Source organism: Pristiophorus japonicus, chromosome 2 (assembly GCF_044704955.1).
Source record: "Pristiophorus japonicus isolate sPriJap1 chromosome 2, sPriJap1.hap1, whole genome shotgun sequence".
NCBI classification, from domain to species: Eukaryota; Metazoa; Chordata; class Chondrichthyes; family Pristiophoridae; genus Pristiophorus; species Pristiophorus japonicus.
The window spans coordinates 260,042,726-260,068,040 of NC_091978.1; the positions used below are offsets into that span (position 1 = coordinate 260,042,726).

Genomic DNA, 25,315 nt, shown 5'->3' on the forward strand with positions numbered 1-25,315 from the left:
ACTGCCTTTGGGATGAATCTTGGTGGATGTTACAGCTCTGGCCCACTGCTATGACGTGCAAATATGGCAGATGCCTAGCAAGTCACTTCTCTGCTCTGCTCTCAAGGGGGCCAAGTTTCAGCCTGAGTTGCTCCTGTTTTTTTGGAGCAACTGGTTTAGAATGGAGTATCTTAGAAATTTGAATTTAGTTTGCTCCAGTTCTAGTCAGTTAGAACAGTTTCACTTTGGAACAGAATTTTTTTTTCAAAAGAGGGCTTGTCCGGCCACTTACGCCTGTTTTCAAAGTTTAGGCAGTGAAAACTTACTCCAAACTAACTTAGAATGGAGTAAGTGAAGATTTTTGTGCGTTCGAAAAAACCTTGTCTACACTTTAGAAAATCAGGCGTAGGTTACAAATTAGGCGTAGGGAATGGGGGTGGGGGGGGGTGGGGGTCGGTTTAAAGGGAAGTTTACAAACATTAAACACTTCAGTTTTACAAATAAAGAGCCATCAGCAATAATAAATGATAAATACATCAATAAATCAACCAATAAATAAATCAATCAAAAAAAATTAATAAAAAATAATTTTAAAAAAAAATCAATAAATAAAACATTTTCTACTTACCGACTGCAGCACCGGGAGTCCTCCAACAGCGTGCTGGGACGGCCCCCCCAGTGTGTCTCTGTCAGTGTCTCTATCTCTCTATCTGTCTGTGTGTGTCTCTCACTCTCTGTCTGTCAGTGTCTGTGTTTCTGACAGCGAGGGGAGGGGGAGAAGGGGAGGGGGAGGGGGAGAAGGAGAAGGGGGGTAGGGTGGGGGGGGAGGGGGAGAAGGGGGTTGGGGGGAGGGGGAGGGGAGAAGGGAGGTGGGGGGAGGGGGAGAAGGGGGTGGGGGAGGGGGGAGAAGGGGTGGGGATGGGGGTGGGGTGGAGGTAGAGGGGGTGGGGGAGGAGGAGGGGTGGAGGGGGAGGAGGAGGGGTGGGGGGTGGGAGAAGGAGGAGGGGCGAGTAGAAGGAGGGGTGATGAGAGGGGAGGGAGGGAAGGAGAGAGGAGGGAGGGAAAGAGGGAGGATGGGAGAGAGGAGGGAGGAGGGGAGGGAAGGAGGGAGGAGGGAAGGAGAGAGGAGGGAGGGAGGGGGAGAGGAGGGAGGGAGGAGGAGGGAGGGAGGGAGAGGGGGGGGAGGGAGGGAAGGAGAGAGAGGGGGGGGAAGGGAGAGAAGGAGGCTGAACGACCGGGCCCAAGACCTCGGGCTGGATTTACAGGTAGGTAGCGTCGGGTCTCGGGGGGGGGGCGGGGTCACGGGGGGGGGTGAGAGTCGCGGAGGTCCGGGGGGGGGGGGGAAGAGTCTCGGAGGTCCGGGGGGGGGGGGGGGGGGAGAGTCGCGGAGGTATGGGAGGGGGGGGAGAGAGTCGCGGAGGTCCGGGGGGGGGGGGGGGGGAGAGAGAGTCGCAGAGGTCCGGGGGGGGGGGGGGGGGAGAGAGAGCGGGGGTTGGGTCCGGTCCGGTCGGGTGGGAGGAGTCTTATTCACGCAGTCCCAGTGAGGCCATTCAGCCAGGGCTAGGGGCTGCGTGCTTCGGGCCCCTCCCACAGTTTTGGCCGCCTGGAGCTACTGCACATGCGCGCCCACTGTAGCGTGCATGTGCAGAGGTCCCGGCACTGTTTTCAGCGCAGGGACCTGGCTCCGCCCCCTACAGCTCGTGCTGCGCCGCGCCCAGCTCCAGAGGATCTACAGGGAGCCGGAGAATAGGTAAGTTTTTTTTAGGCGCACTTTTTGGCGCGAAAAACAGGCGTCCAGGTCCGGATTGTGTACTGGGAATGTGCAGGGATACCAAAAAAGAGGAAGGGGGAAATATGTACACTTTAAAAATATCATCTGTAAATATGTTTTAAAAAAACTGTTATGAAAACTCAAGGCTTCGGTTAGAATATTCCTTTCATTGACCAGCAATTACTTTTTAAAAAATAAATATTTTACTATAAATACAGAATAAGCATTTCTTTCTAAATGCAGATTAATAGCTAAGGACATTTTTTGTATTATTAAATATCAATCCCCTACCAATCTCTTTACTTACAATTTTTGACCCAGTGTTAAAATCGCAGCCCGGAATACTCAATAATGGCACTGTTTCAATTGCTCAATTTACATTTTGTTTTGACAAGTTATGAAATTCCTAATGGAGTTGCTAGTAGCGTTGCTCATAAATTTCAAATTCCTCAGTGATCAGCACATTGGTGAACACCTTGTTATGTCATAAATCTTACTTGACCTCTTTCTTCACATAGCATATTCAGAAGTGTAAGGTGAAAAAGGCACAGGCTACTGTACTAAGGGAGAAAATATCCACGACTTGCTTTACCTCTCCATCAGCTTTCCCAATCGGCGAATTCAGAATAAAGTCAGGAGGAGCAAGGACATCCACTAAAGCAACTGAATCATCCTTCAGCTATTTTAACACAAATAAATATTGTTAGTCATGCTTCAAATGTTACTTTTACTGTGAAACAACGATCGTACTGGATTTTGTTTTTAAACTAGAAAGGAAAATAATGTGTGTTGATCTTTTGGATTTTTTTAGCAGTCTTTTAACAGTAATTCTTCATAGTCACAGAGTATTTGTTGAGCACTGTAAAGACGTGAAGTGTGGGCTTAAACAGTACAGTTAATTATTATGGGCAATTATTTGACCTTTTATGAATCCAGTTATTTGAAATATTTATAATAAAGTAACACAGCAAAAATATACACTGCTGACCTTTTTTGTGCTCATCAAGCTGAGAGATTCTAGCACAGGGAAATGGCTTTCCATTTTGGGCATCCAGCATCAGCTTCAGCATGAAGCAATCGCAGGTCAGATGTACCACAGTTAAATTACAGAATATAGCTCCCTCTTCTTTGCTCCAAAAATATGCCGCAACTTTAAGTTTAGAAGAGTATCTCTTCTTACACCAATGTGACATTTTTCCATCTGGTGATCTCTCCTAGTGAGATTTCTGCCAAGTTTGGGCGGTTTTGTGCTGTCGGCCAATGTTTACTTGGAATTGAGTTTAGTTTGTGCAAACATATTTCGCATGGGGGCCTAAAATCCAGCCTGTGTAGGATTTGAACCCAAGTTCCAGAGGAGAAAGACTGGTGTCTAATCTAGTGCTTAATTTCCCCTAAAACATATGCTTTTTACCATTTTTTAAAATTTAAAAAATCGTATGTGCTGCTATCTTAAAAACTTTCCAGAAATTGTTATGCATTTGTTGAACTATTTTTTTAACCAGGTTGTATTTATTACCTTAATTCTAAAAGGTAAGGAATTCAGTGGTTTATAACTTACTTGTGCGCAGAGGTTTAGAACAGCATTTTGCAATCTTCTTGCAGGCTGATCGCCAATGAAATACCCTCCTGTAAATAAAACAGTGAACTGTTGTTTGCAAATTATAAGGTCCTTTGACTAACTAGTGGCACAAAACCTTCAAATTCTATAAACGTTTAAGTGGTCATATTCTGACTTCCTGCTTCTAGTGGGCAGCCTCCCCACTGACAACGCATTTTGGAATTCAGGCACAAAAAAATTCCAATTATTTAAATAAATGGTCAGAGAATCATGGGCAGTGCATGCCTGAATTTCCAATATGAGCTCCCAATGGCAAGGCTCCCTACTGAGAGCACAGTCAAAAAGTTACCTCAATATTGTTGTTTAAAGAGCAAAATTTTCATTTTTGCTGGGCAACAAGGTATTAAAGGCTGATGTTTTGGCCTATAATATTTCACCAGTTTTCAAAGTGGAAAATTGTGAAATTGTGCCAATTTCTACGAGCCTTTCCTGAATGGATATAAGTTCACCATCATAGTAAGCCATTGCCACTTATATGGGTGCCTGACAGAAAATTGCCCTGTGGGCAGAATCCAAGTAATGCCATGAAAATAGGTCACCTGAATTTCCCTTTTGGCCCAATGCTGCTGAAGCTTTATCAGGCACCTGCCCATTGCCTTCTTTTCTGATCCTGACCTTTTTCTTGGGATCAGGCTCATTTGCATTTGCTAGGATTATTTATGGTGTGAGGGACTTCAGCTGGGGGAAGGGATGCACTTGCGCTGGGGTAAGGGACTTCAGCTGGAACCTGGTGGCTTTTGGGGAGATCTATTCTCTTTGGCTTCTGAAGTCAAAATGGAAAGTCAGTCAGTCAGAACTTGGGCTGGGCGGTTCCAGTTACACATTCCAGAGGAACTTCAGGGTGTGGCTTATCCTCCAAGGGGACCAATCAGCAGTAGGTCATGTGAAAATGGAGAGCCAATCAGAAAAATGGCTGCCTTTCAGTTAGTACAAATAGATGCAGCCTACAAAAATTGGTCGTGTGGTAGATAGTGAGGAAGAAAGCTGTAGACTGCAGGAATATATCAATGGGCAGAAAAGTGGCAAATGGAATTCAATCTGGAGAAGTGTAAGGTAATGCATTTGGGGAGGGCTAACAAGGCAATGGAATACACAATAAATGATAGGATACTGAGAAATGTAGAGGAACAGAGGGACCTTGGAGTGCATGTCCACAGATCCCTAAAGGTAGCAGCACAGGTAGATAAGGTGGTTAAGAAGGCAGTATACTTTCCTTTATTAGCCAAGGCATAGAATATAAGGGAGATTATGTTTGAAATGTACAAAACATGAGGTAGGCCACAGCTAGGGTACTGGATACAGTTCTGGTCACGACATTACAGGAAAGATGTGTTTGCACTAGATACAGAGGAGATTAATGAGGATGTTGCCTGGACTGTAGAATTTTAACTATGAAGATAAGACTGGATAGGGTGGGGTTGTTTTCTTTGGAACAGAGGAGGTTGAGGGGAGACTTCATTGAGGTGTATAAAATTATGAGGGGACTAGATAGAGTGGATAGGAAGGACCTATTTCCCTTAGCAGAGAGGTCAATAACCAGGGGCATAGAGTAAAGTCATTGTTAGAAGGACCAGAGGGGAGAACTTTTTTCACCCAGAGGGTGGTGGGGGTCTGGAGCTCACTGCCTGCCAGGGTGGTAGAGGCAGAAACCCTCATCACATTCAAAAAGTATGTGGGTATGCACTTGTAGTGCTGTAACCTACAAGGCTACAGACCAAGAGCTGGAAAGTGGGATTAGACTGGATAGTTCTTTTTTAGCCGGCACAGACACAATGGGCCGAACGGCCTCCTTCTATGCTGTATATTTGTACTATTCTATGATTAAAAGAAGGAAAATGAGGTTTGCTTCAGTTGGAACTCACCTTGGTACAGCACTGCTGTGTGTTTAGTAAGGGCCCACAGACCATATAAGGAACTGAGACGTTTTAACACAGGCTGTAAATTGATTGGTGTGCTGGAACTATGAGTAAAATCATGAAATCTTTGCAACACGTTGTACTCAATGAATACAATTGCCAGAGATCTGCAATAATACACCTAGAGAGGAAAAAAAGAATGGATTCACATAACAGTAAAAACTAACAGTTCATCTGTAATTTAGTTAACAAGTTAATTTTTCCAATGATAGCAACTTTTTCGGTTTCCTTCCTTTCTCTGCTTTTCCTGGTATGGCACTATTGGCAGGGCTTTTAGTCTAAAACAGGGGGCAGGTGGTTCTCGCTAATGACCATAATGTCCCCTATAACTATTTTCATTATTGATGGCAGGTCTCCTCCCTCCTCCAGCAACCAGAATTACTTCACTTAGTGGCTCTTAATTAATTTGTAATTTTGAGATGATTGTTCAAACATACTAGTTGACATAAAAATAGAAAACGCTCAAGCCCCATGCACTGGAACCTGGTCTCCAATCGTCTTGGATCCCCTTGCCATTGCCACTGGACCAAGACCTTGCTCTGCCAAGCCCACGTGGCAGCTAGTGTGCAACAGCCACCCCACGTTAAAATAAGTCACGCACAGGCATCTTCCACCCTTTAAAGTCATCCTCGATTCTGAGGGACTGCCTAAGAAGAAGAATACAAAACAAAACTATCCCACTCACAAATTAGATAACTTTGCTCAGTGAACATTAGCTACAGATGTATCTGCAACATGTTAAATCAGACTGATGGATATATACATTTTAATTTGATCATTACTTTCATAAAGGATAAAATGGAAAAATTGAGTTAGATGGCCATTGTAATGTGCCATGGAGACATAGGATAAAGGTTTTCAGGGGTTGGCAAACAGAGGCCAGTCATTTCCCTATGGGGGAAGCAAATTGAAGGGCCAGTCTCCCTGCATTGCTCTTGCACACTTCCTGGATCTGGATATTGGTAATAGTCTGTGAATAATCCTCATCCTGCCCTCTTAACCCACTAAGGAGTATTTCATACAGAGGCCATGGCAGGAGCACAGGGTAAAAAATTAATTTTACAAATCCGTCTGGCATCAGGTTGCTGCCTCCACCTTTAGAGAAAATCTAGCTTCATTATATTCTAGCCTATCAATAAGTACACAATCTCAGAATTACTATTAGTTTAAGTATTAAATATATGCTGATCTTTTTCGACTTTTACTAGGTGTCTCGAAATTCCCACTGTCAGGTCTAAGAATAAGGGGGCCGAAATTGGCCCCCTCCATAAACTCCATTGCCACCTTTAAGAGGCGGGAATGGAGCAGAGAGGTCTTACCGAACAGCTGAGGATGGGGCTGACCCGACCGAAATTGCCCCTGGGCTAGAAGTGGCAGGAATGGGTTACCGCACCACCCGTTTTCCTGCTGCGTCGGGCACGTGCTGACCTCTTACTGACTGGCGGCGACCCCCGTGTGGAATTGCCCCGTGGGAGCGGTGCCGCTGCCAGTCAGTGACACTGACAGCTTTCCCCAGCGGGGAGCTATGTGTGGCTGGGCGGTGCATCCGCCCTTAAAGGGGAGGTTGTGCTGCTGGTGACTCCATATTATTTTTTATTGCCAGCCGACTGCCTGGTAGGGTTGACAATTATTATCACAGGTTCGGCCGGGCCGCCAATAGGCAGCCTGGCACCCTCTCTTAGGTACCAGGGCGCTGGCCCGGCCGAAATCCTCCCTGGTGGCCCAATGGACCTAACTGAAAACTCTGCAGAGCTCGCAGTGGTCCTCCTCTTTAACTGAAGCAGAGGGATGTTGTGACGCGTCAGCGCGACACTCTGACATCATCAGCAACGCTGTGATGTCATCAGCGCGGCACTGATGATTGGTCAGGGTGGCTAACCTGTTGTAAGGGCACTTCTGCCACGCAGTCGCCCGGAACACCACCCCGATCGAAAAACAAAGACAAAGAGGTGAATTTGTCCAGTATCTCCGCCTCATGGATTGGGGTGGAGAAAAACTTTTAAAAACGGAAGGTGCAGGGCTCAATTCCGGCCCCAAGATATCTCCCCAATTTACAGCTTAGGGAGCTTAGGGTGAACTTAAAAAGAAAATAATATATAAATAAGCACAGGGAAATATAATACTAATGATAAAGAAAACTATAAATTAATTAAATGGTCAAGTGATTTAACACAGTAGAGCTTAGATAACCATTCCAATACCAAGGTAAAGTTTCAACAACAAAACCAAATCTCCTTCTATAATCTGTATGTCAGGTGATTAGTTGTGACCTTTGGACATACAGTTTCCAGTGTTCTTTGGGCTAGACTTTCGGCACACCATCGTGCATTTATCGCCAAGAACTGAGATGCAGGCTGTTATATATGTAAACCTGTAAATACCTTGTGTAGTCACCAGAGGGCTCTTTCCCTGGAGTCCCAAGGTATCCCACAATCCCTTGGGAGCACCTGTACTTGAGGAGGCCTCACAGGTTGGAGAGGCACTCTGGAGACCTGCAATAAAAGACTAAGGTCACACTTTACTTTGAGCTCACAGTATCTAGTCAGACTCTTCATTCATGCATAACAACTGGCGACGAGATACAGATGACGAACCCAATGATGCAGAGAACAGTGGGCATCTTGGAGAAATTTTCGGAGGGAGATGATTGGGAAACCTTCATGGAGCGACTCAACCAATACTTCGTGGCCAACGAGCTGGAAGGAGAAGAGAACGCTGACAAATGAAGGGCGATTCTCCTCACCGTCTGCAGGGCACCAACGTATGGCCTCATGAAAAATCTGCTTGCTCCAGCGAAACCCACAGAGAAATCGTACGATGATTTGTGCACACTGGTCCGGGAGCATCTGAACCCGAAGGAAAGTGTTTTGATGGCGAGGTACTGGTTCTACACCTACAAAAGGTCTGAAGGCCAGGAAGTGGCGAGCTATGTCGCCGAGCTGAGACGCCTTGCAGGACATTGCGAATTTGAAGGACATTTGGAGCACATGCTCAGGGACTTCATTGTACTTGGCATTGGCCATGAAGTGATACTTCGCAAACTTTTGACTGTAGAGACCCCAACCTTGAGTAAAGCCATAGCGATAGCCCAGGCGTTCATTGCCACCAGTTACAATACGAAGCAAATCGCTCAACACACGAGTGCTGCTGCTACAAGTACTGTGAACAAAGTGATGTTATTTTCAAATCGCAACGTACAGGGCAGGCCCCACATGCCTGCAGCTGCACATCCGCAGATGTCTCAGAGTCCACCATCAAGGGTGATGAATGCAAGGCCATTAACACCTTGTTGGCGCTGCAGGGGTGATCATCGTTTCTATTCATGTCGCTTCAAAGGTACGTTTCCAAGGGCTGTGGAACAATGGGACACCTCCAATGTATGTGCAGGGGAGCTGCAAACCCTGCTAATCCTGCAAACCACCATGTTGCAGAGGCGGATCATGACGAACCAGAGCCTCAAACTGAGGAGGCAGAGGTATATGGGGTGCACACATTTACCACAAAGTGTCCCCCGATAATGCTGAAAGTTGAATTAAATGGACTCCTGGTGTCAATGGAGCTGAACACAGGCGCGAGCCAGTCCATTATGAGGAAAAAGACTTTCGATAAATTGTGGTGCAGAAAGGCCTCAAGGCCAGTCCTGACTCTCATTCGCACTAAACTGAGAACTTACACAAAGGAACTGATTCCTGTAATCCACAGTGCTACTGTAAAGGTCTCCTGCGATGGAGCGGTGCACGAGTTACCACTCTGGGTGGTACGGGGCGATGGTCCCACGCTGCTCGGCAGGGGCTGGCTGGGAAAGATACCCTGGAACTGGGACGATGTCCGAGCGCTCTCGTCTGTTGATGACACTTCGTGTGCCCAGGTCTTAAACAAGTTCCCCTCGCTGTTCGAACCAGGCATCAGGAAGTTCCAAGGAGCAAAAGTGCAGATCCACCTAATTCCGGGGCGTGACCCATCCATCTGAAGGCAAGAGCAGTACCGTACATGATGGGAGAGAGGGTGGAGATCGAGCTAGACCGGCAGCAACGAGAGGGCATCATTTCGCCGATTGAATTCAACGAGTGGGCCAGTCCGATTGTTCCAGTCCTCAAGGGAAATGGCACCGTCAGAATCTGTGGTAATTACAAAGTAACTATCAATCGTTTCTCCCTGCAGGATCAATACCCACGACATGATGCAGGAGCTGGAGGAATCATCAAAGGGCCTCACCTGCATCAACATGCACAAAGGTCTCTTCATATACAACAGATGCCGGTTTGGGATTCGATCAGCCGTGGCGATATTCCATAGAAACATGGAAAGCTTACTGAAGCCGGTCCCGCGCATGGTGGTCTTCCAAGACATCTTGGTTATAGGTCGGGACAGTCGAGCATCTGCAGAACCTGGAGGAGGTTCTTAGTTGACTGAACCACGTGGGGCTCAGGTTAAAACGCTCGAAGTGTGTTTTCCTGGCGCCTGAAGTGGAGTTCCTGGAGAGAAGAATTGCGGCGGACAGCATCAGGCCCCCTGATTCGAAGACGGAGGCAATCGAGAACACACCGAGGCCACAGAACATGACGGAGCTTGGTCGTTTCTAGGACTCCTGAACTACTTTGGTAACTTCTTATGGGGTCTCAGCACACTGTTAGAACCACTGCACGCCTTATGGGTATGGGGTAAAAGCCAAGAAAATGCCTTTGTAAAAGCTAGAAAATTGTTATGCTCAAACAAATTGCTTGTGTTGTATGATCCATGTAAGCATTTGGTACTAGCATGTGATGCGTCATCGTACGGGGTCGGATGTGTATTGCAACAAGCGAATGAATCTGGGAAATTGCAACCGGTTGCTTATGCATCCAAAAGTCTAAGGCTGAGAGTGCCTACAGTATGATTGAAAAAGAAGCGTTAGCGTGTGTTTATGGGGTAAAGAAAATGCATCAATATCTGTTTGGGCTCAAATTTGAATTGGAAACTGACCATAAGCCACTGATATCTCTTTTTTCCGAAAGTAAGGGGATAAATACGAATGCATCAGCTCGCATCCAGAGATGGGCGCTCACGTTGTCCGCATACAACTATGCCATCCGCCACAGGCCAGGCACAGAAAACTGTGCCGATGCTCTCAGTAGGCTGCTGCTGCCCACCACGGGGGTGGAAATGGCACAGCCCGCAGATTTAGTCATGGTAATGGAAGCATTTGAGAGTGAGCAATCACCTGTCACAGCCTGACAGATTAGAACCTGGACGAGCCAGGACCCCTTATTGTCCCTAGTAAAAAATTGTGTGCTTCACGGGAGCTGGTCCAGTGTCTCAGTGGAAATGCAGGAAGAGATAAAGCCGTACCAGTGGTGCAAAGCTGAAATGTCTATTCAGGCAGACTGCCTTCTGTGGGGTAATCAGGTAGTTGTCCCCAAGAAGGGCAGGGATATTTCATCAGTGACCTCCACAGTATTCACCCAGGCATTGTAATGATGAAAGCGATAGCCAGATCCCAAGTGTGGTGGCCCGGTATCGATGCGGACTTAAGAGTCCTGCATGCACAAATGTAACACATGCTCGCAGTTAAGCAATGCACCCAGGGACACGCCACTAAGTTTATTGTCTTGGCCCTGCAAACAATGGTCCAGGGTCCATGTCGACTATACAGGCCCGTTTTTGGTAAAATGTTCCAAGTGGTTGTAGATGCGTACTCCAAATGGATTGAATGTGAGATGTCGGCAAGCATGTCCGCTGCCACCACTGAAAGCCTGCGGGCCATGTTTGCCACGCACGGCCTTGCCTGATGTCCTTGTGAGTGATAATGGGCCATGTTTCACCAGTGCAGAGTTCAAACAGTTCATGACCCGTAATGGGATCAAACATGTTACATCTGCCCTGTTCAAACCAGCATCCAATGGTCAGGCAGAGAGAGCAGTGCAAACCATCAAGCAGAGCTTGAAGAGTGTAACTGAAGGCTCACTGCAGACTCGCCTATCCGAAGTCCTGCTTAGTTACCGCACGAGACCCCACTCGCTCACTGGGATTCCACCCGCTGAACTGCTCATGAAAAGGGCACTTAAAACAAGGCTCTTGTTAGTCCACCCTGATCTACACGAATAGGTAGAGAGCAGGCGGCTTCAACAAAGTACATATCATGATAGCGCAAATGTGTCACGCGAAGTTGAAATCAATGATTCGATATTTGTTTTGAACTATGGACAAGGTCCCAAGTGGCTTCCAGGCACTGTTGTGGCCAAAGAGGGGAGTAGGGTGTTTCAGGTCAAACATCCACCGGAAACACTTGGACCAAATCAAACTCAGATTTACGGACTATCCAGAGCAACCTTCTTTGACCCCACAACATACACACCAATGGCAACCGACACCGCGGTTGACCACGAAGAAGAACCCATCACCCGCAGCAGCCCAGCAGGACTCACCACACCAGGCAGCCCAGCAAGGCCAGCTGCACAGCCGCCCAGCGAGGGTCCAACAAACGATTCACCAAAACCAGCATTTGCACCGAGACGATTAACCAAGGAAAGAAAGGCCCCAGATCGACTCACCTTCTAAATAGTTACCATGTTGACTTTGGCGGGGGGGGCGACGGGTTGAGTGTTGTTATATATGTAAACCTGTAAATACCTTGTGTACCCACCAGAGGGTTCTTCCCCTGGAGTCCCAAGGGATCCCACAATCCCTTGGGAGCACCTGTACTTTAGGAGGCCTCAGAGGCTGGAGAGGCACTCTGGAGACCTGCAATAAAAGACTAAGGTCACACTTTACTTTGAGCTCACAGTATCTAGTCAGACTCTTCATTCATACATAACACAGGCTATTGCACATATTTGCTAAAAAGTTGAAACTAGCGCCCGATTATCGCCCATTTCGGCATACATGAATGCGGTGCATCGCCCGGCCTAAATTTAAAAAAATATGTCGTCATCCGTGTGCAAGGCTGAGAATTGTGCTGAAAATGGAAACTTGCGCACAATTATCGCTGACCGCAACTTTCAGCATTTCACCTACGTTTCGCCGAAATGATCGCTGGCTGAAAAAGTCGCTGAAAAAAAGCTGCACTCACTAGATCTTAAATCAGCACGACTCGTCAGTACTCAGAAATACGGACGCCATTGTGCTGAAAGGCTGCTTGAAGTGCTTGTGAGGAGAATCAATTCGTGAGTGATTTTAAGGGTCTTTTGACTCTTGCCAATCAGCTAATCTGTATTGTATCTGTTGTATCTGTATCTGTTTGCATATGTTGCGGACAAAATAAAGGCATTTATAGCAATTTATAGTGATGGGGCCTGTAATTTCTCAACCAGTATTGGTCACTAATCACATGTTGCAGAATAGAGATGGGAGAAGGTGCATTGAAGAGCATTATGTGCCCAAAGAGATGGCAGACTGTTGAGGAGAAGGAGACGTTACACCCAACACATTTACAGGGATAAGCGATCATATCTGAACTTGTCCGATAACACGTGCATTAGGAGGATGCACTTCCAAAAGGAGGTCATCAGTGAGATATGCCAGCTAATTAAGGGAGATCTGTAGCCTCTAGCACCATCAGCACCGCACTGTCCGTTGAGGTTAAGATTACTGTGGCACTTTTCTTCTATGCATCGGGCTCCTTTCAGGCCTCAGCTGGCGACATTTGCGGTATCTCTCAGCACGCCACATATTGCTGCATTCGACAGGTGTCTGAAGCCCTTTACGCACGCAGGATGGACTTTATAAGCTTCCCTATGACCAGGGAGGCATAGACAGAGGGCTTTGGGTTTCTCGCAAATAGCAAACTTCCCCAAGGTGCAGGGAGCAATAGACTGTACACACATTGCCCTGTGAGCACCTTTACAGGATGCAGAGGTGTTTCAGAACCGAAAGGGATTTCACTCCCCGAATGTGCAGCTCGTTGTCGACCACAAGCAAATAATCATGGCAGTAAATGCAAATTTTCCAGGCAGCATCCATGATACACACATCTTACATGAGAGCACTGTCTCTGACCTGTTTAACAGTCAGCCACAAGGTCACGGTTGGATGCTGGGGGATAAAGGATATGGCCTTGCCAGCTGGCTCATGAACCCCCCGGTGTAAGCCCCAGATGGAAGCCGAGAAGCGCTACAATGAAAGCCATATAGCTACATGCAATGTCGTCAAAAAGACAATTGGAGTGCTTAAGCAGCACTTCAGATGCCTGGACCACTCAGGAGGCAACCTACAATACTACCCTGAGCAGGTCGCTGAGTTCTTTGTGGTGTGCTGCATGTTGCATAACCTAGCTATTGGGCGAGGACAACAATTGCCAGATGGGAACGCCGGTCCACCTCAGGAGAGAGGGGAGGCTGAAAAGCAGGACGAGGAAGAGGATGACGAGGACCTCGTGGAGGACAATCAGCCTGGCGATGAACCCATGTTCCCACACCCCCCCGCAAGACGTGGTAGTTACGCAGCTGCAAAACTCTTGCGTCAGCAGCTCATAAATGAACGCTTTGCGTGAACTTACATTGGTGACAATTACAGTTGCATTACGTTTCATCCTTGCCTGGCCATGGCCATTGTTTCCAACCATTGTATTGATGTTTTACCTTATGTTATTAGTAGACATGAGGACAATCATAAAGTTAAATAATAATGAAACACAAATTTGAAATTTTTTACAACAAACATATATAACACTGCACCCCCCCCAACATTCAACAATATTTTTAACACAACAATAACATAACAACCATTCCCAACAGTGAACATTTAACAAAAAATTATTTTCCACATGAACTAAATACAGCACCCATCTCCCTACCTGCGGCCACACTTCCCTCCTGAACCGTGACCCCATCTTGTAGTCAGCCCCCGTTTAAATCCCCGAAGTAATGGGACCTGGATGCCTTGCAGCAGGAGACCTCAAGGCCTGCTGTTGTGGGGTGGGCGGGGGTGGCGGGGTGACGTCGGCAGAATCTCTTCAGTGGCTGGAGGGGAAGACGTTTGTGAAGAAACGTCTTCCGAGTCAGAAAGAAGTTCGTTCTCCTGTCTCGCATCTGTCCTGGTGCTTGGTGGGATGGCAGTTTGGGGTGCGGTGCTGTCTCCCAACACTGTCGCAAGCTACAAGGCATGGACAGCGTCGGTCGTTTGCCCCATTGTCACAACTATCCAGTCTTAGCCCTCCGTTATTCGTGCGGACATTGTGGCAATACAATATTTCTCGTCAAACCACCAATCACCTGGAGGAGCTCTTGACCTATGTCGACGCTCACCCTTGATAGTGCTATCATGTGCTCGTTAGGATCTGTCCGTCACAGTGTGTGTCTACCTCGCCGACTCAACCTCTGTGGGTCGGCGTGGGCACTGTACACCTTGGAGTCACCTGCTGCAAGCCGCTTGGCCCCGAGTAGGCTTGAGGGGTCAAATGGCCTACTCCTGCTCCTATTTCTTATGTTCTTACGCTGTTAACCTGAGAGTAGTACAGAAGCTGCATGCATGACATGACATCATTCATATATTATAATGAAGTGCCGTTACATTACTTTAAATTACCACTTTTTCATCACTGCTTTACACATTACTCATATAAGAACATAAGAACATAAGAAATAGAACAGGAGTAGGACATACGGCCCCTCAAGCCTGCTCCGCCATTCAATAAGATCATGGCTGATCTGATCATGGACTCAGCTCCACTTCCCTGCCCGCTCCCCATAACCCCTTATCCCCTTATCGATTAAGAAACTGTTGATTTCTGTCTTAAATTTATTCAATGCCCAAGCTTCCACAGCTCTCTGAGGCAGCGAATTCCACAGATTCACAACCCTCTGAGAGAAGAAATTTCTCCTCATCTTTGTTTTAAATGGGCGGCCCCTTATTCTAAGACCGTGCCCTCTAGTTCTAGTCTCTCCCATCAGTGGAAACATCCTCTCTGCATCCACTCTGTCAAGCCCCCTCATAATCTTATATGTTTCGATAAGATCACCTCTCATTCTTCTGAATTCCAATGAATAGAGGCCCAACCTACTCAACCTTTCCTCAAAAGTCAACCCCTCATCCCCGGAATCCACCAAGTGAACCTTCTCTGAACTGTCTCCAAAGCAAGTATATCCTTTTGTAAATATGGAAACCAAAACTGCACGCAGTATTCCAGGTGTGGCCTCACCAATATCTTATATAGCTGTAGTAAGACTTCCCTGCTTTTATACTCCATCCCCTTTGCAATAAAGGCCAAGATACCATTGGCCTTCCTGATCACTTGCTGTACCTGCATACTATTCTTTTGTGTTTCATGCACAAGTACCCCCAGGTCCCGCTGTACTATGGCACTTTGCAATCTTTCTCCATTTAAATAATAACTTGCTCTTTGATTTTTTTCTGCCAAAGTGCATGACCTCACACTTTCCAACATTATACTCCATCTGCCAAATTTTTGTCCACTCACCTAGCCTGTCTATGTTCTTTTGCTGATTTTTTGTGACCTCCTCACTCATTGCTTTTCCTCCCAGTTTTATATCATCATCAAGGGAAATCAGGGATAGTATTAAAGCCAAGGAAGTGGCATCCAAATTGGCCAGAAATTGCAGCGAACCCAGGGGAGTGGGAGAAATTTAAAACTCAGCAGAGGAGGACAAAGGGTTTGATTAGGGCAGGGAAAAATAGAGTACGAGAGGAAGCTTGCAGGGAACATTAAGACGGACTGCAAAAGTTTCTATAGATATGTAAAGAGAAAAAGGTTAGTAAAGACAAATGTAGGTCCCCTGCAGTCAGAATCAGGGGAAGTCATAACGGGGAACAAAGAAATGGAAGACCAATTGAACAAGTACTTTGGTTCGGTATTCACTAAGGAGGACATAAACAACCTTCCGGATATAAAAGGGGTCAGAGGGTCTAGTAAGAAGGAGGAACTGAGGGAAATCCTTATTAGTCGGGAAATTGATGGGATTGAAGGCCGATAAATCCCCAGGGCCTGATGGACTGCATCCCAGAGTACTTAAGGAGGTGGCCTTGGAAATAGCGGATGCATTGACAGTCATTTTCCAACATTCCATAGACTCTGGGTCAGTTCCTATGGAGTGGAGGGTAGCCAATGTAACCCTACTTTTTAAAAAAGGAGGGAAAGAGAAAACAGGGAATTATAGACCGGTCAGCCTGACCTCAGTAGTGGGTAAAATGATGGAATCAATTATTAAGGATGTCATAGCAGCGCATTTGCAAAGAGGTGACATGATAGGTCCAAGTCAGCATGGATTTGTGAAAGGGAAATCATGCTTGACAAATCTTCTGGAATTTTTTGAGGACGTTTCCAGTAGCGTGGACAAGGGAGAACCAGTTGATGTGGTGTATTTGGATTTTCAGAAGGCTTTCGATAAGGTCCCACACAAGAGATTAATGTGCAAAGTTAAAGCACATGGGATTGGGGGTAGTGTGCTGACGTGGATTGAGAACCGGTTGGCAGACAGGAAGCAAAGAGTAGGAATAAATGGGTACTTTTCAGAATGGCAGGCAGTGACTAGTGGGGTACCGCAAGGTTCTGTGCTGGGGCCCCAACTGTTTACATTGTATATTGATGATTTAGACGAGGGGATTAAATGTAGTATCTCCAAATTTCCAGATGACACTAAGTTGGGTGGCAGTGTGAGCTGCGAGGAGGATGCTATGAGGCTGCAGAGTGACTTGGATAGGTTAGGTGAGTGGGCAAATGTATGGCAGATGAAGTATAATGTGGATAAATGTGAGGTTATCCACTTTGGTGGTAAAAACAGAGAGATAGACTATTATCTGAATGGTGACAGATTAGGAAAAGGGGAGCTGCAACGAGACCTGGGTGTCATGGTACATCAGTCATTCAAGGCTGGCATGCAGGTACAGCAGGCAGTTAAGAAAGCAAATGGCATGTTACATAGAAACATAGAAAATAGGTGCAGGAGTAGGCCATTCGGCCCTTTGAGCCTGCACCGCCATTCAATGAGTTCATGGCTGAACATTCAACTTCAGTACCCCATTCCTGCTTTCTCGCCATACCCCTTGATCCCCCTAGTAGTAAGGACCTCATCTAACTCCTTTTTGAATATATTTAGTGAATTGGCCTCAACAACTTTCTGTGGAAGAGAATTCCACAGGTTCACCACTCTCTGGGTGAAGAAGTTCCTCCGCATCTCGGTCCTAAATGGCTTACCCCTTATCCTTAGACTGTGACCTCTGGTTCTGGACTTCCCCAACATTGGGAACATTCTTCCTGCATCTAACCTGTCTAACCCCGTCAGAATTTTAAATGTTTCTATGAGGTCCCCTCTCATTCTTCTGAACTCCAGTGAATACAAGCCCAGTTGATCCAGTCTTTCTTGATAGGTCAGTCCCGCCATCCCGGGAATCAGTCTGGTGAACCTTCGCTGCACTCCCTCAATAGCAAGAATGTCCTTCCTCAGGTTAGGAGACCAAAACTGTACACAATACTCCAGGTGTGGCCTCACCAATGCCCTGTACAACTGTAGCAACACCTCCCTGCCCCTGTACTCAAATCCCCTTGCTATGAAGGCCAACATGCCATTTGCTTTCTTAACCGCCTGCTGCACCTGCATGCCAACCTTCAATGACTGATGTACCATGACACCCAGGTCTCTTTGCACCTCCCCTTTTCCTAATCTGTCACCATTCAGATAATAGTCTGTCTCTCTGTTTTTACCACCAAAGTGGATAACCTCACATTTATCCACATTATACTTCATCTGCCATGCATTTGCCCACTCACCTAACCTATCCAAGTCGCTCTGCAGCCTCACAGCATCCTCCTCGCAGCTCACACTGCCACCCAACTTAGTGTCATCCGCAAATTTGGAGATACTACATTTAATCCCCTCATCTAAATCATTAATGTACAGTGTAAACAGCTGGGGCCCCAGCACAGAACCTTGCGGTACCCCACTAGTCACTGCCTGCCATTCTGAAAAGTACCCATTTACTCCTACTCTTTGCTTCCTGTCTGACAACCAGTTCTCAATCCATGTCAGTACACTACCCCCAATCCCATGTGCTCTAACTTTGCACATCAATCTCTTGTGTGGGACCTTGTCGAACGCCTTCTGAAAGTCCAAATATACCACATCAACTGGTTCTCCCTTATCCACTCTACTGGAAACATCCTCAAAAAATTCCAGAAGATTTGTCAAGCATGATTTCCCTTTCACAAATCCATGCTGACTTGGACCTATCATGTCACCTCTTTCCAAATGCACTGCTATGACATCCTTAATAATTGATTCCATCATTTCACCCACTACCGATGTCAGGCTGACCGGTCTATAATTCCCTGTTTTCTCTCTCCCTCCTTTTTTAAAAAGTGGGGTTACATTGGCTACCCTCCACTCCATAGGAACTGATCCAGAGTCAATGGAATGTTGGAAAATGACTGTCAACGCATCCACTATTTCCAAGGCCACCTCCTTAAGTACTCTGGGATGCAGTCCATCAGGCCCTGGGGATTTATCGGCCTTCAATCCCATCAATTTCCCCAACACAATTTCCCGGCTAATAAGGATTTCCCTCAGTTCCTCCTCCTTACTAGACCCCCCGACCCCTTTTATAACCGGAAGGTTGTTCGTGTCCTCCTTCGTGAATACCGAACCAAAGTACTTGTTCAATTGGTCCGCCATTTCTTTGTTCCCCGTTATGACTTCCCCTGATTCTGACTGCAGGGGACCTACGTTTGTCTTTACTAACCTTTATCTCTTTACATATCTATAGAAACTTTTGCAATCCGTCTTAATGTTCCCTGCAAGCTTCTTCTCATACTCCATTTTCCCTGCCCTAATCAAACCCTTTGTCCTCCTCTGCTGAGTTCTAAATTTCTCCCAGTCCCCGGGTTCGCTGCTATTTCTGGCCAATTTGTATGCCACTTCCTTGGCTTTAATACTATCCCTGATTTCCCTTGATAGCCACGGTTGAGCCACCTTCCCTTTTTTATTTTTACGCCAGACAGGAATGTACAATTGTTGTAGTTCATCCATGCGGTCTCTAAATGTCTGCCATTGCCCATCCACAGTCAACCCCTTAAGTATCATTCGCCAATTCATCCCAGCCAATTCACGCCTCATACCTTCAAAGTTAGCCTTCTTTAAGTTCTGGACCATGGTCTCAGAATTAACTGTTTCATTCTCCATCCCAATGCAGAATTCCACCATATTATGGTCACTCTTCCCCAAGGGGCCTCGCACAACGAGATTGCTAATTAATCCTCTCTCATTACATAACACCCAGTCTAAGATGGCCTCCCCCCTAGTTGGTTCCTCGACATATTGGTCTAAAAAACCATCCCTTATGCACTCCAGAAAATCCTCCTCCACCGTATTGCCTCCAGTTTGGTTAGCCCAATCTATGTGCATATTAAAGTCACCCATTATAACTGCTGCACCTTTATTGCACGCACCCCTAATTTCCTGTTTGATGCCCTCCCCAACATCACTACTGCTGTTTGGAGGTCTGTACACAACTCCCACTAACATTTTTTGCCCTTTGGTGTTCTGCAGCTCTACCCATATAGATTCCACATCATCCAAGCTAATGTCCTTCCTAACTATTGCCTTAATCTCCTCCTTAACCAGCAATGCTACCCCACCTCCTTTTCCTTTTATTCTATCCTTCCTGAATGTTGAATACCCCTGGATGTTGAGTTCCCAGCCCTGCTCATCCTGGAGCCACGTCTCCGTAATCCCAATCACATCATATTTGTTAACATCTATTTGCACAGTTAATTCATCCACCTTATTGCGGATACTCCTTGCATTAAGACACAAAGCCTTTAGGCTTGTTTTTTTAACACCCTCTGTCCTTTTAGAATTTTGCTGTACAATGGCCCTTTTTGTTCTTTGCCTTGGGTTTCTCTGCCCTCCACTTTTCCTCATCTCCTTTCTGTCTTTTGTTTTTGCCTCCTTTTTGTTTCCCTCTATCTCCCTGCATTGGTTCCCATCCCCCTGCCATATTAGTTTAACTCCTCCCCAACAGCACTAGCAAACACTCCCCCGAGGACATTGGTTCCGATTCTGCCCAGGTGCAGACCGTCCGGATTGTACTGGTCCCACCTCCCCCAGAACCGGTTGGCCTTCATAGCGAAGGGATTTGAGTACAGGGGCAGGGAGGTGTTACTACAGTTGTACAGGGCCTTGGTGAGGCCACACCTGGAGTATTGTGCACAGTTTTGGTCTCCTAACTTGAGGAAGGACATTCTTGCTATTGAGGGGGTGCAGCAAAGGTTCACCAGACTAATTCCCGGGATGGCGGGACTGACATATCAAGAAAGACTGGATCAACTGGGCTTGTATTCACTGGAGTTCAGAAGAATGAGAGGTGATCTCATAGAAACGTTTAAAATTATGACGGGTTTAGACAGGTTAGATGCAGGAAGAATGTTCCCAATGTTGGGGAAGTCCAGAGCCAGGGGTCACAGTCTAAGGATAAGGGGTAAGCCATTTAGGATCGAGATGAGGAGAAACTTATTCACCCAGAGAGTGGTGAACCTGTGGAATTCTCTACCACAGGAAGTTGTTGAGCCAATTCACTAAATATATTTAAAAAGGAGTTAGATGTCGTCCTTACTACTAGGGGGATCAAGGGGTATGGCGAGAAAGCAGGAATGGGGTACTGAAGTTGCATGTTCAGCCATGAACTCATTGAATGGCGGTGCAGGCTCGAGGGGCCGACTCCTGCATCTATTTTCTATGTTTCTAAACTTGGCTTCGTTACACTCAGTCCCTTCTTCCAAGTCGTTAATATTGATTGTAAATAGTTGGGGTCCCAGCACTGATCTCTGGGGCACCCCACTAGTTACTGGTTGCCAACCAGAGAATGAACCATTTCTCCCAACTCTCTGCTCTCTGTTAGTTATCTAATCCTGTATCCATGCTAATATATTACCCCCAACACCGTGAACTTTTATTTTGTGCAGTAACCTTTTATGTGGCACCTTGTCAAATGCCTTCTGGAAGTCCAAATACACCACATCCCCTTTATCCACCCTGTTCGTTACATCCTCAAAGAACGGCAGCAAATTTGTCAAACATGACTTCCCCTTCATAAATCCATGCTGACTCTGCCTAACCGAAGTTTGCTTTTCCAAATGTCCTGTTACTGCTTCTTTAACAATGGACTCCAACATTTTCCCAACCACAGATGTTAGGCTAACTAGTCTATAGTTTCCTGCTTTTTGTCTGCCTTCTTTTTTAAATAGGGGCGTTACATTTGCAGTTTTCCAATCTGCAGGGACCTCCCCAGAATCCAGGAAATTTTGGTAATTTACAACCAATGCATTCACAATCCCTGCCATTACTTCTCTTAAGATCCCAGGATGCAAGCCATCAGGTCCAGGGGATTTATCTGCCTTTAGTCCCATTATCTTACTCACATGGCGCAACAACGGGATCTGCACCACCACGGGTGGCAGAACAACTGTGGCTGCCCACTAGTGTTCGGCACGTTCTTCTAAATCGGTGAGCAGCTGTATTTCAGCAGGGCCTCCTCCACTGCGCATCTGCTCCGCCCGATTCTTAAATATTTTCCTCTACAAATGTGACAAGCGCATGGCATAAGCTAATTGACTAGGCACTATTACGGAAAGACAACAGATTCTAACGTTATATGCAAATACAGTTTGTATCCACAATGGATGCATGGTTATAACATCTACGTTCAGAGAAAATATTTAATAACATCGTGTTTAGGAATTAATGCTTGACACCAAACATCTCACGCACAATCTCCAGGAAGGGCCCCATCCATGGCCCATTGCATTCGGCGCCTGAGGGGAGGTAGACGGTTTATTTGACTCGATGGAGGTCAACCAGGGGTTAGAATCAGGACCGCTGGTGAGCTCAGCAATGACAGGAGTGTAATGGGCGGGGGCATCGTGTCCATGGGCTGTGCTCGGTGACCTCCATGTGGCCGAAGCTAATGTCCCAAAGTGTCTCAGGGCAGACAGTGAGCCAGGGTAGCTCTCCCCCAGTGCAGGCTGGGTCATGGTGTGAGTGAGCAGCTGGAGAGACTCACACAGTCTGGGTAAAGGTGACCGGACCCCTCATTGCTCAGTCGTGCCCCATCTACCAATGTAACGCAAAAGGAGACTGTGCCCAAATTAGACTTAAAAGGGCACAGGTTCCCACACCGGTCCAAATCCTAGCAGGGAACCTGTGCAGGATTACCCAGCTTCATTACAATCCGGCAGATTTACATATTCAGTGGATCATTACAATTTAAAATCTATTTAATACTTACTCTTGCGGAAGCAACCAGGCTGTTCCATGTCTTGCGTCACTGGTCGGACTCACTCCTGTCGTGGGACACCGAGGAAACAATATCGGCAATCTCGACCCATATTCTTTGATAAATCCGGGATGGAGGTTCCCCACGCCCACCCCGGGTTAATTGGCCCCACCGAGTCTCAACCTCATGGACTAACGCCTCATTCGCATCGTCGGAGAAGGTCTTTGCCCTCCTTCTCCCTGCAACCTCTTGGAGTCCTCGCGGGACATCGCCATCATAATTTTTAACTTTCTCACTTGATTTACAACAATCTTTTAACTTTTAACTCTTTCACAACAATAGCACTCCTTTAAAAATCTTAGCAATCCTTCACTCCTTAAATTTCTTCTCTCTCTCCACTACAAACACTCTCTCTCCCTCCCTTTTTCTTCTGAGCATGCGCAGATGATGCCTGCCCTCCCGAATCGCGTGATAAATTCTTTGCTTTAAAAAAAGCGCATGCGCAGAGTGGCCGTTGCTATGGACACTAATCTTGCATGACTGAATACATCGCTAAGGCCCATTTCACATCACTAAGGCTCATTTCACATCACTAAAGCTAGCGCCCAAAATAAAAAGCCGAAACTTGTGATCCAAAAAAATGGGCGATATTCCAGCGATCCTGAAAAATAAAAAATCACTAAGGCTGGAAATATCGCCCAAAACGATCATAGTGAAAAGTCTGGCCTTTGTTTTTGAAAGAAATTCAGTGTCTGCTGAAAGGAAGATGATGTTTTAAAGAAGCTAATAAAAGTTCTTTAGGTGCTGTCACAGTATGTTAATGCTTATGAATACAAATAGCCCAGCACAATTCCCAGCATGTTGATCTTTGAAAGAAACTCAGTATGAGATAACAAGAAGTCAGTTATGAAGTCTGAAATATTTTAAAGTTATTAAGTTAAGTCAGTATTGATGAATGGATTGAAGCAAATATTTACCAATTCATCCCACAAAACTAATTTCTAAAAGGAAAACAATAGCAGATAAAAATAAATCCTTCCAAAATTTGATTGAAATCCTGTTAAATGTGTGGTTACTTATGAATGTTTAGATACTCACATGCACATGTACCTCCCAGTGTTCCAGGAACCCAGTATCTTTTACAGTTAGATTAAAATCTAGTGATGTATTTCGAAATTATTCTTATGAAAAACAGCGTTGAATAGCAAGATGACATGAATCCCTTGTCTTTGCTGCAGGGTTGGGAGATGAAAAGATACATTTCTAGAGAATTTTGATGTTGGCTATTAAAATTAGAAAAAAAAATACAGACTTGATGAAGAATAAAGTAGTGTTTGGGTCATCTACCAGTACCAAGACACAAGCGGGTAGAAATTGCTCCCTGCCCAAAACGGGGTACTCTCACCCCGTTCCGATGGTTTTTACCGCAGCTGCGGTTCAGGATGTCTCTTGAGCTACATTTGGCTCTTTATTGTTTTTTTTCCTTGGATCCTTGGCCCGGCCGAACCTGGGGGCATAATTGTCGGGCTGACATTGCAGTCGGCTGACAAAAAAAAACATGGCGACAGCGGCAGTGCATCCTCCCCTGGTGATCTTGTTGAAATATAGAAGATGCTGAGGAGGCTGGCCAAGGTAGATGCAGAGAGGATGTTTCCTCTCATGGGGGAATCTAGAACTAGGGGGCATAGTTTCAGAATAAGGGGTCACCCATTTAGAACTGAGATGAGGAGGGATTTCTTCTCTCAGAGGGTCGTAAATCTTGTGGAATTCTCTGCATCAGAGAGCTGTGGAGGCTGGGTAATTGAATGTATTTAAGGTGGAGATAGACGGATTTTTGAGTGATAAGGGAGTGAAGGGTTATAGGGAGCAGGCAGGGAAGTGGAGCTGAAACCAAGATCAGATCAACCATGATCTTTTTAAATGGTGGAGCAGGCTCGAGGGACCAAATGGCCTACTCCTGCTCCTATTTCTTATGTTCTTATGGGAAATCGCACCGCCGTTACAGAAGGCCACCGCCTCACGGGACCACCGGGGAAAAACAGGTTTTGGCACCGCCAGGCAGGCCGAAAAACATTGCAGATACAGAAAATGCTAGAAATACTCAGCAGGTCAGGCAGCACCTGTAGAGAGACACAGAGTTAACCTTTCAGGTTGGTGACCCTTCGTCAGAATATCCACCTTTGATCTAAAAAGGATAGACCAGGTCATCAACCTGAAACGTTAATTCTGTTTCTCTCTCCACAGATGCTGCCTAACCTGCTGAGTATTTCTAGTATTTTCTGTTTTTATTTCAGATTCCAGCATTCAGTATTTTGCTTTTGTATAATCTTCCAAAGTTCTCTAGAAACAGTGGAGGTGCACAAAGCCTTGGTGGTCCATGTGCATAGATTGCTAAAATGTCATGGACAGGTAGAGAAAATAATCAGAAAGGCTAATGGAATGCTGGTCATTATATCTAGAGGACTAGGATACAAGGGGGTCGAAGTTATGCTACAGCTATACAAAGTCCTAGTTAGACCACGACTCTAGTACTGTGTTCAGCTCACCACACCTTAGGAAGGCTATAATGGCCTTGGAGAGAGTGTAGCGTAGATTTACTAGAATGATAACTGGATTCCAAGGGTTAAATTACGAAGAGCGATGACACAATCTAGGGTTGTATTCCCTGGAACTTAGAAGGTTAATGAGTGATTTGATAGATGTTTTCAGGATATTAAGGGGAACAGATAGAGTTGATAGAGAGAAAATATTTCTGTTGGTTGGGGAGTTTGGAACTAGGGAACATAGCCGAACAATTAGAGACAGGCCTTTCAGGAGTGAAAGGTGGTTGAT

The 25,315-nt window shown here is 46.1% G+C and overlaps 1 protein-coding gene across 1 annotated transcript in view; it reads right to left on the bottom strand.

The window, feature by feature from the left end:
* Positions 1-25,315, bottom strand: part of acox3 (acyl-CoA oxidase 3, pristanoyl) — a 307,347-nt gene that overhangs the window by 20,136 nt on the left and 261,896 nt on the right. The window contains exons 15-17 of the mRNA XM_070871311.1: positions 5,231-5,405; positions 3,309-3,376; positions 2,343-2,429 (exon numbers count right to left, since the gene is read on the bottom strand). Coding sequence (XP_070727412.1) covers positions 2,343-2,429; positions 3,309-3,376; positions 5,231-5,405 — 330 coding nt within the window. The remainder of the gene's footprint in view (positions 1-2,342; positions 2,430-3,308; positions 3,377-5,230; positions 5,406-25,315) is intronic.